The sequence below is a fragment of the Trichoderma atroviride genome, chromosome 5 (genome assembly GCF_020647795.1).
Source record: "Trichoderma atroviride chromosome 5, complete sequence".
NCBI lineage: Eukaryota > Fungi > Ascomycota > Sordariomycetes > Hypocreales > Hypocreaceae > Trichoderma > Trichoderma atroviride.
The window spans coordinates 203,488-219,864 of record NC_089404.1 but is presented as its reverse complement, the minus strand read 5'-3'; the positions used below and the strand labels follow the sequence as shown (position 1 = coordinate 219,864).

The window sequence follows — 16,377 nt, the reverse complement described above, 5'->3', positions numbered from 1 at the left end:
GACTATCTCTCTGACAGCATCAACGCCTTTACTCAGGGATACAATGTTTCCCTTCTTGCCTATGGCCAGTCTGGCGCTGGTAAATCACATACCATGGGCACGTCGAGCCCCGACGCGCAGTCGAATCCCGAAGATATGGGTATGAGCTCTTTTACCTTTTCTGCGATTTCGACTCCTGCTTGCATGTTTTCGTGGCTGCGCAGTCCTCTTTCTGCGCGTAGTCCAGACAATTCTGCTCGCTAACCACGCTTTTCCTCTCTCTTAGGTGTCATTCCCCGAGCGGCGGCCGCCCTTTTCGAGAATCTAGACGTACAGAAAGGAGGACCAAATAGCAATGGCAGCACGATGAAGAGCGCGAGTAGCTTCAGGTCGCCCCCCCGTGGATACGGACAACAGAATAACCTGGGTGATCGGAATTGGGCGATGACAGCCACGTACGTCGAAATCTATAACGAGACGCTCCGAGATCTCTTGGTTGCAGACGCGACAGGGTTCAGTGACCGAACCTCTGTCGCAATCCGCGAGGACGTGAAAGGCAACATCATTCTCACAGGCCTTCACCAGGTCGAAATCACTTGTGTCGACGACATTCTCAACGCCCTCGACTTTGGCTCATCCATCCGCCAAACCGATGCTACTGCCATCAACGCCAAATCATCCCGCTCCCACGCCGTTTTTTCACTCAACCTGGTCCAGCGGAAGAACAAGTATTCGAATTCCGATAAGCGTCACTCGATGCCTCTGGAGGCCATGAGCGGCCAAGACATCTCCGTGACCACCGATAGCAAGCTGCACTTTGTCGATTTGGCCGGTAGTGAGAGACTGAAGAACACGGGTGCCCAGGGCGAGCGTGCCAAGGAAGGAATATCTATTAATGCCGGACTGGCTGCGCTGGGGAAAGTCATTAGTCAACTTTCGTCGCGAAACTCGGGCGCCCATGTCTCATATCGCGATTCCAAGCTCACTCGACTTCTCCAGGACTCGCTTGGCGGCAACGCCATCACCTACATGATTGCCTGCGTCACTCCACCGGAATTTCATCTCAGCGAGACATTAAACACCGTTCAGTATGCTCAGCGAGCTCGCGCCATCCAGTCGAAGCCTCGAATTCAGCAGGTCGAAGAGGGAGATAAGAATGCCATTATTGAGCGACTAAAGGCCGAAGTAGCGTTTTTGCGCGAACAAATACGCAGCGCCAATACCGGGCTCGCCGAACAGCCGCGCAGTGCTAATAGATCCAGCGAGCGATCGGAGAGACAGAATGAACGGGACCTGGAGCTTCAGAATCAGCTGCTGGATGCACAAGAGAACTACAACACCCTGAGCCAACGCCATGCCCATCTGATTTCCGAAATGGCCAAAGCCCAGGAGAGCGAATCTGAGCACCATCGCCAGCTCGATGAGCTCCAGGGAGAGAATGCAACAGATCGGCTGAATCGGTCCAACTCGTTTGCCAAGGCAGTTGAGCAAGTCGTTCTCGAGTATGAAAAGACTATCCAGACGCTCGAACAATCCCTGTCAAGCACCCGCACTACGCTGTCGAACACGGAAACAAATCTGCTTGAGAAGGAGACCAAGTGTGCCTATGTCGAGACGATCAACTCTCAGCTGCAATCACGCCTTCAAAAGCTCGCGGACCGGGAATCACACACTGCAAACTATCTTCACGACCTGGAAACCAAGCTGGATGGGCACACCAACGGCGAGGAAAAGAATGCCACCATCATCGTTGAACTCCGCAAGGAAATTTCGCGTATTCGTGAGAACGAAAGTGCTTCCGAGGAGTACATTTCCACACTGGAAGAACGACTTGCTGAGGCGGATCAAGATGCCGAGCTCATGCAGCGAGAGATTGAACGGCTTGAGCAAGTCATTGAGAGGCAGAGGAGCTTGGGCAAGTTGGATGCTCTACTTCACGAGCTTGACCATGTCGATGAATCCAAAGTGCGCGACTTTGAAGGTGAAGCAAGCGATGAGACGGCAGACCCCAAGGCCCGGGAACACAACGACGAAGATGCGACACCAACACTCGCCCCTGTCGTAGAAAACGACGAAGACGCCGTCAATGCTGCGAGACCTCTATCCAAGGTGGCCGAAGAGCAGTCCAGTGACGATGTCGCCCAGGATCAGGCTACTGCGCAGAACAAGTTTGTCTCCGATAAGCTGGAATTGGTGACTCGTGAACTATTTGACCTCCGAACTGAGCATGAGAATACTGTCCACGACTACGGTAGGCTGCATGCCAAGTATGAAGAGACTAGGAAGAGGCTATCAGAGCTTCAGGATACCATTGACGAGGCTCGCTACCCCAGTCATGCACGCCATTCCATCATCTCCGTCGATGCTGCCACTGAGACTCGCCCCGAATCATTCCAGTCTGCGACGACAAGCGAGGCAAAGGATGATGTCCGATCTTCGGTCCCTCGATCCCTGTCGTCCGAACTCTCTTCTGTTATTGACTCGCCCATCACAGCGGATACTACCCATATGGATCTCGAATCCGAAGACGACACTGCTACCGCCAAGCCCGCAACGTCTGTTGAAGATCTTACACAGGAACTCGTCGAGCACATTGGGCTGCGTGAGCAGGATGAGCCAAAGGAGAAGCTTGAGCACGTGGAGCACGTTGAGCTAGCTGAACCTATTGAGCATCATGATGTTGAACATGTTGAGCAGCGTGAAGTCGAGCAGCAAGAAATCGAGCAACAAGAGGTTGAGCAACACGCTGAGTCACACGCTGAGTCAGACGATTTCGAGCTTGTTGAGCCAGTTGAGCAAACCAAGTCTGAACAGAACGAGCACAATGAGCGGAACGAGCGTCTTATTGCGGAACTCGAGAGACTTAGGGTCTTGGCCGAAGAGAAAGAGGCGGCTGAACAGGAACTAGCTATGAAATACGCCCAACTTGAGATGAAGCACCATGAAACGCTTGACATGGTTGAGGAGCTCAAGACAGAAGTCACAAAAGCTAGAACTGTCGAAGCCGGTCCTCGCGTTATCCGCCGCAAGTCGAGCCAAAACCTTCTAGGCGTGGATCGCGCTCAACGATCGATTGTCTCGCTAAGGAATCTTGCCGCCGAAAACTTTGAAGGAAAGCCCGAGACCATGCAGTCATTCGAACTAAGTCTCAACTCGGCCATCCATGAACTTCAGTCTCGTAGCGAGCGGATCCAGGAGCTCGAGTCAGATGTTGCATCAGCTAAGAAGGAGATGGAGAGCAAAATGGCCATCATCTCAGGCTTGGCGCGTGAACGCTCCAGCTTGAAGGTCTCTCCTGTGGACATGTCCATGGTTGCTACTCTACGTGGTCAACTTGAGCAGAGCGAGAGGCAGCTGTCCGACCTGCGTTCGGCGCACGCTGCCCGCGAGCGTGACCTCACAAGCGAGGTCGAGATCCTCCGCAAATCAGTGGCATCCACTCCTACCAGAGAGTTCACGCCAAGTGATGAAGAAGAGGTTGATATTCCTTACAACGAGCGGGTTTCTACGCTACAAGCGGAGCTTGCTGGATGGGAAAGCAAGCATCACTCCGCCTTGGTATCCATGCGAAGCACGGAGAGGGAGATGCAAGCCACAATTCAGCAGTTGGAGGCTCAGGTCGAGGCTGCCAACGTCCAGCTGGCCGAGTCAGAGTCTCTTGTTGCAGCTGGAAGAGATGCCGAGGAAGCCAAGGAGGAGGTTCGCAAGCAGCAAGGACTCATTGAGTTCCTACGCGGAGAGATTGATGAGTACAAGGCCGTCATCAGCAGTAACGCTACCAAGGTGACTGAGCTCGAGGCTCTCCATCGATCTGCTCGGGCTGCAATGGATGACATGTCCAAGTTGCACAGCGAGGTCACTGCGGAGACGACTGCTCGGCACCAAGAACTGTCTCATAAGTTGGAACAGTTGATTGCTAGCCACGAGGATGCTACAAAGGCGCACCAGGAAGAAATGGAGGCTCTAAAGGAGAATCACGCTCAAGAGCTGGCCGAGCTCAAGCACAACGAGCAGACAGGCTACGAGAAGCAGATGGAGGTGCTTTTGACTGAGCATTCCGAAGCCATTCTCAAACTAGAGGAAGATCTCGCTCAGTCGAGGGACGAGTTGACAAACGTTGCTACCCAGATCGCTGCTGTCTTTGGTGCAGAGCTGCCCTTGGAGAAGCTAGGTGAGCGGATTAGGGCTCTCATCGCCGACCAGAAGAAGATGGGAGATCTGACGTCCCATGTGACGGAGCTTTCCAACATCAACGATTCCCTTGTTAAAGACCTCGAGGGTGTCAAGACTATTATTGCGGGCATGTTCCCTGGTAACCCAAACACCACGTCCGGTCCCCTGACGGATCAGCTCGCCGCAGTCAAGGCCAAGGTGGAAGATCTTGATGGCCGCAACAAGAAGAACTCTCGTCTCATCGAAGAGCTCGAGGAGCAGCTGCAGCACAACTTTGACGAGGTTCAGGTAACCAACAACCGCTTGAGCTCGTTACAGTCTGAGCGTAATGCTCAGCTTGACGAGGCGCTGACTTCTAGACTGATGCTCCAGTCTGAGCTGGAAACAGTTCGCGAGGAATATGCTACTCTCCAGGTAATTTCCCCTCCCTTAAAAGCCATTACTTTTGGACAAACCTGACTAATTGTTAAATAGATGAAATACAACGAAATCGTCAATGGAGATGTCAAGCGATCCAATTCCAATTCGACAATCCGCAAGAGTTCTTCGCACAACTCTCTCCCATCGCCTCCTCCTTCCGTTCCTCTACCGCCTCTACCCAATGGTGCCCCCGCAAACGGAGTGCCCAGCTCTCCCACATCTGCACGCCCACCCAGCAACAACTTCAATATTTCCCAAGTTACTGAGGATCAAGAGGCTCGCATCAGATCCATCGAGAAGCATCTTACTGCTGAGCGTAAAATGACAGAGACGTTGGAGCAGGCTCTTGGTGATTTGGAACAGCAGTCCAAGAAGGTCAAGGCGGACTGCGACGCCTGGAAGAAGCGCGCCCAAGAGCTCGAGGCTGAGCTGAAGGAGGTGAAGGAGCGACAAGATCAGTCACAGGACAACCGCTACAGCATGCAAGCAGTGGAAGAGGAGCGGAAGAAGAGACAGGCGGCAGAGGCTGCTCGAAGGCAGCTGGAAGAGAGAATGCAGGCCATCAACAAGGGCAAGAAGAAGAAGGGCAGCTTGAATTGCTTCTAAACGACGTCCATGGACAGACGCAGCCGGTCGGCGTGGGGGACTACAGGACTATACCCCCAATTTTATCTGCGCCTTGTAGGAACTCACTGCCTACTGGGGCGATTCAGATTGGATCTCTTCTCTTTACTCTTTGGTTACGATGAAAGCTCGCTCTGCTGAACTCTTTTTATAATATCCCTTGTATGAGTTTTTGATGATTGTTCTGTTGGTGTTTCTGGTTTGAAGAAGAAACATATTGACATCTTATATCTTGGTGTTGGCTGTTGGCTTTCTACTTCTTCTTCCCTTCTTCCTTTGGTTTCGTTCAGCACAGCCGGGAGTTTTCAATCCTGATTCACTTTCTTTTTCGTCCTCGAAATGACCCTTTTTCTTTTTCCCCTAGAGGCGAGCAAAAAATACGACATTGTCTGCTCAAGGCTAGATGATTGGTGTATGTCATGATGCACGTTGTTTATTTTACCTATATATTTATGTTTAGTTTACATCTTTATTTTCTTCCTTTGCAGTGGAGACGCAGTTATTATCTTTAGTTTGAGGGTGCAGAGGGATCGTGTGTGAGATGGAGCTTGACGACGTTGGAGGAATTGTAAAAAACAAAAGAGGAGAGTCTGACTGCATGGACTAGACGAACCATGTTATGAAAGGCCTTGGAGTTGATGGACATGGCACTTTGTAGATTATTTGTACTTTTTTTGTAAATGGCTTTTTTGTTTTGTTTTGTTTTGTTTGTTTTGAAGGTGCTGAATGTGAATACGCACTGCGGCGTGGCCGTTGATTATATCTTACATACGTATTATTGCAAATGTTTATTGGTAAATGTTTATTTTCCCTGGCAAAGGGCTTATTCTGGATTTTTTTGCCTGCGCTGGTTGGTGGTGTTTTGTTGAGTGGATTTATAATACAGCTTGTGTGATAGAGGGAGAGAAAGATGAGGAGTTGAGATTCCTAATCAATTATCCTTTTTGGGTAAGGAGCAGAGATATGTGATAATAGAGTCAAGCGTGGTTGTATAATTGAAGATTGATAGGGACAGGATAGATGCTTTTTGGTGTATTGAGAGTTGGAAGGGCGTTATGGCTTTTTAGTAGTATTTACGTGTATTTGGATTGCTTTTGGCTTGTGAAGCTATTTAGACGCTGCGGCTACAGCTATAGACTGAAGCTTTACGTGGCAAACGTATGTAGACTTGATGCCTCTAACGTTGGCCGTCTGTCTTGCTTACTGTACATGTTACTATGGACGCTTATGGCAGTTTTCTGCGAATTCAGCACCTGTCATGCTAAAGCTTGAGTGAATCAGCACCTATCAAAAAGCTCCGAGGCCCACCCAAAAAGTGCTTCTTTCTTCAAACCCCTTCCTTTCCTTTTACTATTCGATTTGGCATTCATCTACATGTAGCGATTTCCCTGTTTTTTTCACCTACTTCTTCTTTATAAACCTTCAACTTGTATTTTTGTGTTTTGACTTGCGCAATTTTCTCTCTTTTTTTTGACTTGTAAAATAATGGCGCGATCGGATGAAGCCCAGGCGTTTTTTCACGCTGTCTACTCGGCTGCTCAGCAGATTCCTTATGGGAAGGTGACTACTTATGCGCATCTTGCTTATTTGGTTGGCACGCGTGAGTTTTGTTTGATGTTATTGCATTCTTTTTTTTTTTTTTTAATGGCTTTGTGTTGGAATGATGGGCTTTTGATGAAATGGTGGTTGATTGAGAAGCTAACGTTGGAGAAACAGCCCAGAGGCCGAGACAGGTTGGCGTGTGTATGAAGCATTTGCCGCATGATGAAGATGCTGTGTTTAATAGCTCGAATGTGCCTTGGCAGAGGGTGATTAACTCCAAGGGAGCGGTATCTCCGAGGTGAGTAGTCTTTTGTCGCTGCTTTCTATATTGTTTTGTATGCTTGGCTATAATTGACTAACCGTGAATATCTAGATCACAGCCTTCAGGCGCAACAAATCAAGCCGCTGCGCTGCGGAAAGAGGGAATTGAAGTGACGCGGACTGCTATGGGGGAGTTTACCATTGATTTGGAAGTATACGGATGGTTTCCAGAGGAGCTGGAGGAGGAAGAGTGAACTTGTGGTCATGATAGTTGTGGCTATAGGCTGGTAAGTGGGCTCTTTGACGGCACTGAAGAGATATTGCGTAGCTAATATATTTCCTTGTTGTAGATTACAAAAGTATACATGGTTAATATGGCTTAAGAATACAAAGTAGACTTTTGTGATAGCAAAGCACGCGAGATTTTCCTAGTATACAACCATCTGCTATTCATTCTGGGTACAGTGCTCATCCCTAAGAGTAGCATACATCCTCTGCCTTGTAATGTTACAGTTCCCGGTGCACTTTCTCCTTCAAAGGGTCCCACGTCTCATTACACAGCTTGGAACCCCTGTGGAGCCGAATTGGTCTGGGCAATCCCGCTGTCTCGCGGGTTATGCCCAGTCGGTGTGTGAGGCTTTGACCCGGTCGTGCTACTGCTATACTGTCGGTCATTCGAGGTAATAGCAAAGCCCGCTGGATTCCTCTTGACGTTGCTATCGTCGTCTTGGCCGGGATTGGCGTTGTGGTACTCCAACCACTTCAAAATGGAATAGACCGCAAAGGCGAGCAAGGCGCCCATGAACGGCCCAGCCCAATAGATCCACTGGTAGCCCGTGAAGCTGGTGACGACACAAGGGCCAAAGGATCGAGCTGGGTTGATGCCGGTGCCGGTGAAGTTTGTGCCGCAAATGTGCGCGATGAAGACGGCGAGGCCGATGCCCAGGGGCGCCAGGAAGGTGGCGCGGTGCTTCTCCACGGCGAGGAAGTAGACCGTGATGACAAGTTGTGCCGTGAGGAACATTTCGATGAAGAGGCCGCGGGAGATGCTGGTGCCGGACGAGAGCTTGTTGGCGACGAGGAGAGGGCCGGGAAGCAGGGCGTCGGTGACTGCGGCGGCGGCAATGCCGGCAACAATCTGGGTTGGGAAGACTAAGAGACCACGGAGCGGCGTAATCGCGCGGACGAGAACAAGCCCGAGAGTGACCTATAGCCGGGTTATAGTCGTTGATCATATTTAAAGACAGATAATTGTGAGAGAAAACTTACTGCAGGGTTGAACAGTCCGCCTGTCACTCGGTAAAACACCCACACGTTGACGGCCAAGGCTGTGCCAAAAGAAGCAGCAATGTACATTAGAGAAAACGGGAAGAGAGGCGCTTCAGGATTGCCTGGTGAGTTGTTGTCGATGGCGGCCTGGGTGCCTATATAAGACATGAGAAGGAACATGAAGGTTCCGTAGAACTCGCCAAAGACGACGACGAGCTCGTTGCGGACCGTGTCGCGGGAAGCAGAGGGTCGGCGCATTCTGGACAGGTTTTGTTTGGATAATGTGTCTAAGAATAACTTGTGATGATATTCAGGAGGGTATTGCGGTGTAGGACTTGAATTAAAGGGGGAGGACTGGGGAAATAGAAGAGGATAAGACACTATAATGATGTTGCTACTTTATATATACAGGACACATGTGCCAAAAAATCTGCCAGATGGGATTCTGCGGCCATCTCTCGCTTCGCTCCTGCTCACATCCATGGATATCAATCAAGACTAACATGTGCACTCCACATTCCTCTTCTCGGCAGAGGCCTTGCCGATTGATGGAAAACTTTTATAGCTCAAACTTTGTTACGATTGGTTTCAGTATCCAAACACACAAAAGTCTCATTAGAGAGCTCCAAATGGGGATAAATTAAGAGAAGATTGACAGAGACGACCAATGGCTGTGGCGTATAGAAAGGATATCGCCGTTTGTGATTGGAGCTTCAAGAGGCAAGGTTGGTTGCCGCGTTTCACTTTCGGTTCAGAGGATTTCGAATATTGGCTTAAATACTTTGATTTGTATACTTTGGAAAAGGCGAAGTGCCGACGCTTGAGCTGACAAGGCCGTTCTTGATTGGCACATGTCACGATTCGGGTATATACCTGTTGCGCGGGATAAACAACTATACAATATGAATCAATTTACATGTTGCAAAGATGGATGATTTTGATTAATCCAAGCAGAAATATCTGTTACGCATGAAACTGGCCTCTTCATAGGTATTCGCGTTACAGCAAACTTGCAGCTTACACTCAACGACGATGTCGAATCTATCATCTAGAGCGAACCTTGATCCCAGTCTAGCTCCTCCACAAGACAAAACGCCACCCGCTTCTCTGCAAATAGTATCAATTGCATAATTAGCGGCAAGTTCAGCTTTCATTGTTCTCCAGAAACCTTATCCTCGCGTGGGCAAGCTTATAGCTGGAGATGCCGCATTCGAACTTTTGAGTTTTTTACTCCTTGGCGCCAGCCACAGCCAGCCCGAGAATTCCGGTTCGTGTTGATCCCCCGCCCCGGGAGCATTCGAGGTCCGAGATATTAGTTGCCTTTGTCCTGACGATCATGCGGGTTGGGTTGCCAGGCCCTTGATGGAGTGCTTATTATAGTGGCAAGGGGTGAAATCAGTTGGTACACCGCCGCACATCACGTACAGATTATCGTGACAGACGGGTGGTGTTTTCTTTCAATGGGTGAGAGTGATACGAGGTGGTGTGAGAGGCGATTTCCAGTATCAACATCCCTGGCGTGCTGAGCTGTGGGTCTTTGCACTCATGCGGCTGAGTGAGACATTCTGTCAAACTTACGAAGACCCTACATGCAGCTCCTAGACGATGTGACTTGTTGTGGGATTGGCTAAACAGACGGGATCTTTTGCATGGTAATGGGGCTTTGTAGAAGGCCAGTGGAGTCGAACATGATGTAAAGAGGCAAAATCTATCTTTCAAACGGACACGGCACAATTTAAAGTTTCTCGTCTCTTTCAACTATTGTGTTGTCGGCCAACAAGCGCAGAGAAGGAAGGGAAACCAAGAAACAAACTTCTTACAAGACCAATGACAAGTATGTCGGGGACGGCAAAGGAAGCCTCTCGGGGTGCCGTGGCGCGACGCCTCTTACTTTTGCTCAAAGATGGAGGAGTGGACAATAGATCAAGCCGTCATACAGAGAGGCAGATAAGGTAATAATTCCATGTATTCGTTCACAGCTGCAAGTTATCGTAATCATCTATGATACGTCGAGGCGTCTTGTCCTTTTCCTTCATCTCATCTTCAGGCGTATTTGATGTCGCCGTCGTATGGACGGGGCCCGCTCTCGGCGTACGAAGGAGGAATGGCAACAGCCGGGTATGACTGCCCGTGATTCTGACCTTGGCCTTGTCCCTGTTGCAGGTGGCTTGGTGAAGCTGGCGGCTGCTGCTGTTGGTGGTGCCCTGGACTTGTGGGACGCTGCTCGTTCTCGTGGGATGATGCCTGTAAAGCGCCAGCCTCGGCCCCCCCTTAGAACGCCAAAGAGTGTGTGGGCTCCAGCTGGCCACATTCCTGGAGGGCCCTGCGGCGGGACTTGGCCCTTTAGAATTTGGTCCACCGAGACGGCCTGGCCGTAAAAGGCGGCGTTTGCGTCTTTGCGCTCGGCGACGACGGTGCCGTCGATGCGGATGCCGGCGTAGAAGCCTCGTGACTTGACGTACGAGAAGACGGGCTTGGCTGCGCTGGCGCTGAGGCTGCGTCGGTGGCTCTTTTTGTCTGTCGAGTCGGGCTGCAGATTTTGCTGTGACTGCTGCTGCTGCTGCTGCTGCTGCTGTGCCTGCTGTGAGTCTTGTCCGTGAGACGACGAAGGACGGCTGTTGCCTCTGCTGCCGCCTCTCGGATCCAGCGACGTGCCAAACTCTACGGCCGCACCCGCTCCATACGGCCCAGCCACCACGGCCAGATCGCTGCCGAGACTGACCCGCGTGTTTGTAAAGGCCGCAAGGGCCTCCCGGTTGTTGATGACGCAGACGCAGTCGTAGATGTCGAGGCCGATCTGGAAGCCGCCGCCGACAGAGTGCAGCTGGATGCCCGAGGGAGGGCTCCAAGATCCGTCTGGCAGCCGCGCAATGAGGATGCCGGAGCCGGTGGCGCCAGAGACTTGGAAGCCGGCCCGGAGCGTGGTGAAGATGGCCAGGCCAACAGCCTTGGAGATGACCTTGGGAGGGATCGTGACGATGACGCGGCTCTTGGGCTTTTCTCGTGTGGGATCGATGACTCTGTCGGTGGACTCGGCGGCGTTGGGGTCGGTCGAGGTGGGCAGCGAAGACGCAGCAGGGTCGGCATAAACTCCTTTTTCTGCGGATGGTGAGCTCATGTATTCTCTCTTGTTGGGTCTGGAACAAGCAGTGTGTAGGTGACTTACTGCAAAAGGCCTTTAGGATCGTCGCAGCTTTTTCGCATTCCTTGTCCAGCGTCTCGGGGAGGAAGCTCTGGCTGCCCAGCTTGTGCGCAATGCTGTTGATGGGCGCAGCGGCCTTCATGCCCAGGGCTGAGAGGCGCTCGCTCCAGCCGCTCTTGTGCTGTCCGTGGTCATCGCCGTATGCGAGAGGGTCTGGAGACGGGCTGTGTTGTTGTTGTTGCTGTTGCTGATGCTGCTGCTGTCCTTCTGATGGGGGTTGATATCCCGAGGGACTGGCAGGTTCGTTGGGGGCATTCGAAGGCGGCGGCGCAAAGACGGGATTCGCAGGATTGTAGGCGGGGATGGAATAGGCAGAGGTCTGCTGTTGTTGCGACTGAGGCTGGTAGGTCTGGGGATTGTATGTCTGGTTTTGCTGCTGTTGATTGAGCTGCGGTGAGAACTCTTGGTTCTGATGATGCTGCTGAGGGGGCGGCGGCGGAAACTGCTGCTGACCAGCTTGTTGATGCTGTTGGTCGTGAGGAGGCTGCGGCGATTGCGGTTCGGGTTGCTGTGGCGGTGGAGCGAAAGTTGGGTGTAGCTGTTGTTGCTCCTGTTGTTGTTGAGGAGGAGGTGGAAACGCTGGATATGCCTGTTGTGGCTGTTGTTGCTGAGGAGGAGGACCAGGAGGAGGAGGCGGGAAATACTGCTCGCCTGGAGCTTGGTTCTGCTTCTCGGAACTCGACATTATGGTGTAGCTGGTTGTTGGTGGTCCTTGTACGAGGTTTTCAAGACAGGCTCTCCTAGAATCTCTTGCCGCAGATGGTCGATATCATGGAGGGGCATAGACGAGGCTGTTGTATCAAGATCGAGTCTACTGCGGGGAGGCCTCAGCAGCGTCACGATCATCAGCGGGGCATCGTTGACATCATGCTTAGCGTCTGGAGCTCTATGCGGTGACTAAGCCCGGTGCTTGAATCCATCCCGCTAATGGGGTGAATAACGAGCTATTTGGCTGGTAAATCATGCTCGTACGATGCTGATCTTGTGTTGATTGATATAATCACAAAGCGTAGCGCACACGGAATTGAAAGACAGCCTCCAGTAAAGTTTGTGGTTATACAAGTGGGCAATTACTGGAGCACGCGGCAACGGCTGCATGATGCATGATGCATGTAAGTCGTATGGAGAGATAAGAACAGACGCCTGCCTAATTGGCCAAGATGGATTCGCATATACCCATCTGTGCTTTCGTCCAATTTCAAAGACGAGTAGAGGAGATGGATGTTGTGCCCTTGGAACTTGGTTTACACCATTCGTTGCCACATTTATAGAATCTGTGGCTTCTGGTTCCGAGATGTGGCACCGATACTGGATTATAGCGCAGTCCATGTAAGTGCCAGAATAACATGCGACGCATCACAACTGGGCATCAAACAAAGAGAGTACATAGTTATAGAAGAAAAAAAGATGTAATTTTAGTCAAACTGAATGTATTCCTTTTCTATTTCCATGCGCCGGCCCATGGTCCTTGTCCAACATGATCATCCAATCTAGCACCACACATCATCATCATACGCCTCAATGCCGACGCTCTCAGCAACTGCCCGGATCCCGCTCACCATCCGCTCCACATCATTCGTCTTGATCGGCAATCGGTGGCCCCCGTCCCACTCTATCAGCTTGGCCGTGCCCTTTTTGCTGTACAGCTTGAACAGGCGTCGGTGGTTGACGAGATTGCCGTCCTGCAGCCCATGCACGTGCAGAATCGGTGCCTTGATCAGATGCTCGCCGTCGGCGCCCTCTTCAGGCCAGTCTGGGAAGAGATCCATGCGCTCGTTGGCGTACGGCATGTGGCGGGGCTTGGGCAGCTTGCCGCTCTCGTCGAGGAAGACGACCGGGCCAGGCGTCGCGATGAGGACGGCGAAGCGGAAATGGACGCCCGGCAGCGGCCTCTGGGCCTCGTCGAGGTGCTCCTGCGACCACAGCAGGTTGGCGGCGATGATGCCGCCCTGCGAAAAGGCCAGCAGGCCCACCCACTCGCCGGTGCCCCGGTCCTCGTCCATGGCCTTCTTGAGCTGCTTGACAATCGCCGCCGACGCCGCTGCGGCGTCCATCTCCTGGTGCTCGGGCTTCCAGCGCAGCCACCGGTAAAAGGGCGCAAACTCGCCAAAGACGGCGACGACGGCCTCGTCCGCGGGCGCTTCGGCAGGGGCGTCGGCAAAGACGAACCGGAACGTGTCCTTGAGGCTGGCGATGATGGCGCGGCACTGGATGCGGAAGACTTGGGCGTTGACGCTGGCGCCGTGGAGGCACAGGATGCGCGGGAGGCTGAGGTCTTCGCCGCTCATCGTTGCGGTGGTTGGTGATGGAGTTGAGTCGTGACTGATTGTGAGTTTGTGTCACGTCAACTGGGCACCACCGACTTTATATTGCTGTAGGTGTAATGCGCCCAATGGATGGATTCGTCTCACCAGAAGGATTGCTGCTGCGACTACCCAGTGTGACAATAAGCGGCCAGTAATGCACTCTGATGGAGCCCCGCCAGGGTGGCATGCGTTGCTTGTCAGATTCGTCTTTGTTGGGTATCTGTGCTGAACTGTTATGAGCGCCATCCCGCGTGAGGCATATTTTGTGTCAAGGCGTGCTGAATGTGCGCAGATGTGGAAGCTGGGGGGGAAGATATCCTGTTCGCTCCCTTGCTGAGACTAAATCCAAGGTAGATTATAGAAATGGATGAAGAATGGTTACATTTAGCAAGTATTCTATTCATTCTACCTAGGCAGTGTAATACTGATTTCGACCCAAGCTTCTCTCACCTCTACATCTTTCTAATGGTTCAATCTGGCTGGCCTTGAAAAAGGTCGGCATTGCCAACAGCAACAAAAGTGAGTGCATCCAACAATGGGAAACGAATTTGATCTAGACAAGATGCGACTAAACATGCGCAAAAATTGGGTAGCCGCTCAGGCAGCCATCAGCGTCAGATACGTTACCAAATATCCTTAAGGTATAGAGATGATACCAGAGTCATCTCAGTAAATCCATTAAACCAATATACTCTATATCCGCCTTCCCATGATAGCCTTCTAAAAAAAGAGTCCCATCTCCATCAATCAGTATCGGGCTGGATCGAGTCTCTGGCCGATACTTGGCCGCCAGCTCTCTGCCGCTCTTCCACGACCCAGCCTCCAGCAGCTGCGGCAGCGACAGAGAAACTCCTTGTGGCGCCAATATGCCATTGACAAGTGTATGTAGCTCATCCAGCAGAGCCACCGTCAAGCCGCGCCATTCCACAATCACGTCTCCGGTAGAAGGGAATAGCGGCAAAGCTTGACCCGAAGCCTTGACGCCTTGGCTGAGAACTTCGGGCTTCAGTTTGAGGACGCCCATGTCGACAAAGAGCCCTCCGTTGCGGTACTCTGGAAGGCCTGTCCCTGTCTCGATGTTGATCCACTTCAGCTTCAGTACTTTCATAAAGGGCACGGTGAGGGAGTAGCCGAGCCACTGGGTCAGTTTGTGGAATGGGTGGAATCCAGCCGTTGGATTCTTGTTTTCGCCAGCAGCGTCCTGTAGAAGTTGGAGCGGCCATGCGTCTCCGATGGGCTGGCCGTTGATCTTTGGGCGGTTTGATGGCCACGCAGGGAGTAGAAGACGCTGAAGGATACCCCAGAGAGTTTCGTAGTTGAGATCCTTGTCTTTGCCATCCTTGAGGAGATAGTCTGCGATGACATATGAGTAATGTCCACTGAAAGCTTAAAGAGCTTCGTTTTTACTTACCAACAAGCAGACCAGGCCTACCGGTTTCGCCAAAGACATCTGGGATAGTAAGAAGAGACTTTCCGAAATTATTCAATAGCTCGATTCTGGATGCAGAGCCCACGATGGGATTCTGGGGCCCAACTTGGAAGTGGCGAATGAATGCGTCTTCTGTGAGCTGGCTGAGAGCACGTCCTATGCATGGTTATTTCACTGACGAAAATCCCCTCAGAAGAATGATCCTCACCATCTACAGCAGACTTGTTTCCATCCGCAGCTGAGTTAAAAGCCCCGTCGTTAAACATGTACAGCGAGGCTACGGCGATGCCCTCGCTGCGGCCATAAGACTTGTCACTTCCGGGCTCGCGAAAGGACCAGGTGTCTCCCGCTCCGGCATCGAGCAGGACCGACACGAAGAAGAGGTCAATGAGGCGTCGAGTGATTTCTACATCTTCCACTCCCTCATCTTGCCACTTTTGTACAAGATTTTCCAGACGCGGGACGCCTCCGATGCTGAAATGCTCCCACCTTCCGTGGGGAGGAATCTCTGCATATCGGTCGGGGCCAAAGTCTCGCTGCAACACCTGAATTAGCATTCGCTCATTTTGGATTACATCATGATGCAAGAAGCTGTCTGCAAAATGAAAATTGAATTGAAGAGCACGTACGGATATCACGCCGGCCACAAACTCGGCCGTGTCTTTCATGCGACTCTCATCGTAAATAAAGTTGTTGAGGCTCCCCTTTCGGGCCCCGTCAAGGACGATTCGCGAGCGCTCCCGGACGGCCTGGAGGCTCTTTAGATATTCAATGTCAGAGGCCAGATCAGTCGCCATTGTGTCTTTTGTGTCTCTAGAATATGTGCAGCACTTGAAATTGTATGAAGAAGCAAGTCAACACAGCACGCCACAACAAAGTGTAATGCTTTGCCTCTCCCAATTCCGACCCAACGATAAGCATCTCCAAAAGCCCCGCCTTCTCCAGATCCCCGCAATAGCGCCGGAGCTTGCCGAGCAGTACCGGACACTGCCGGCTTTGTCTCAGTCTGCCATCTTGCTCTTTATAATAGACGTACAAAACATAAACATGCACAAAAGAATGGAAGACATAAGATCTGCAAGGTAGCAGAGCTCAGAAACGAAAAGGCCTGGCTGCAGCAAAGAGTGGGGAACTTGAGCTCAATTGCTGATATGAACAAAAAGGATCTAGGC

The 16,377-nt window shown here is 51.6% G+C and overlaps 6 protein-coding genes across 6 annotated transcripts; 2 read left to right on the top strand and 4 right to left on the bottom strand.

Moving 5' to 3' along the window:
• Positions 1–93: 93 nt before the first annotated feature.
• Positions 94–5,178, top strand: TrAtP1_009233 (uncharacterized protein; the record flags this gene model as incomplete). Its single annotated transcript, XM_066114211.1, has 3 exons — positions 94–139; positions 266–4,566; positions 4,627–5,178. The coding sequence occupies 3 exons, from the start codon at positions 94–96 to the stop codon at positions 5,176–5,178; spliced, it is 4,899 nt and encodes a 1,632-aa protein (XP_065970305.1).
• Positions 5,179–6,681: 1,503 nt separating this feature from the next.
• TrAtP1_009232 (uncharacterized protein) lies at positions 6,682–7,253 on the top strand (the record flags this gene model as incomplete). The annotated part of the gene is made up of 3 exons (XM_014093546.1): positions 6,682–6,796; positions 6,913–7,036; positions 7,112–7,253. 3 exons carry the CDS (start codon positions 6,682–6,684, stop codon positions 7,251–7,253), a joined length of 381 nt encoding a protein of 126 aa, XP_013949021.1.
• A 299-nt stretch (positions 7,254–7,552) lies between these two features.
• Positions 7,553–8,526, bottom strand: TrAtP1_009231 (uncharacterized protein; the record flags this gene model as incomplete). Its single annotated transcript, XM_014093476.2, has 2 exons — positions 7,553–8,206; positions 8,269–8,526. 2 exons carry the CDS (start codon positions 8,524–8,526, stop codon positions 7,553–7,555), a joined length of 912 nt encoding a protein of 303 aa, XP_013948951.2.
• Positions 8,527–8,706: 180 nt separating this feature from the next.
• On the bottom strand, positions 8,707–12,859 carry TrAtP1_009230 (uncharacterized protein). Its single transcript, XM_014093545.2, has 2 exons — positions 11,435–12,859; positions 8,707–11,367 (listed from the first exon to the last, which is right to left on the bottom strand). The coding sequence occupies exons 1-2, from the start codon at positions 12,153–12,155 to the stop codon at positions 10,301–10,303; spliced, it is 1,788 nt and encodes a 595-aa protein (XP_013949020.2). The 5' UTR covers positions 12,156–12,859; the 3' UTR covers positions 8,707–10,300.
• TrAtP1_009229 (uncharacterized protein) lies at positions 12,860–14,139 on the bottom strand. The gene has a single exon (XM_014093544.2). The coding sequence runs from the start codon at positions 13,756–13,758 to the stop codon at positions 12,961–12,963; it is 798 nt and encodes a 265-aa protein (XP_013949019.2). The 5' UTR covers positions 13,759–14,139; the 3' UTR covers positions 12,860–12,960.
• Positions 14,140–16,132, bottom strand: TrAtP1_009228 (uncharacterized protein). Its single transcript, XM_014093543.2, has 4 exons — positions 15,835–16,132; positions 15,414–15,741; positions 15,188–15,361; positions 14,140–15,129 (listed from the first exon to the last, which is right to left on the bottom strand). The coding sequence occupies exons 1-4, from the start codon at positions 16,000–16,002 to the stop codon at positions 14,438–14,440; spliced, it is 1,362 nt and encodes a 453-aa protein (XP_013949018.2). The 5' UTR covers positions 16,003–16,132; the 3' UTR covers positions 14,140–14,437.
• Between the last annotated feature and the right edge of the window lie 245 nt (positions 16,133–16,377).

Bases quoted from the DNA above. Each gene is read 5' to 3' on its own strand.
- TrAtP1_009230 (XM_014093545.2), bottom strand. From the start codon at position 12,155: ATGTCGAGTTCCGAGAAGCAGAACCAAGCTCCAGGCGAGCAGTATTTC. The intron at 11,368-11,434 runs GTAAGTCACCTA...CACCATCCGCAG, and splicing joins GATCCTAAAGGCCTTTTGCA to AAAAAGGAGTTTATGCCGAC.
- TrAtP1_009229 (XM_014093544.2), bottom strand. From the start codon at position 13,758: ATGAGCGGCGAAGACCTCAGCCTCCCGCGCATCCTGTGCCTCCACGGC.
- TrAtP1_009228 (XM_014093543.2), bottom strand. From the start codon at position 16,002: ATGGCGACTGATCTGGCCTCTGACATTGAATATCTAAAGAGCCTCCAG. The intron at 15,742-15,834 runs GTACGTGCTCTT...CAGGTGTTGCAG, and splicing joins TTGTGGCCGGCGTGATATCC to CGAGACTTTGGCCCCGACCG. The intron at 15,130-15,187 runs GTAAGTAAAAAC...ATGTCATCGCAG, and splicing joins TAGGCCTGGTCTGCTTGTTG to ACTATCTCCTCAAGGATGGC.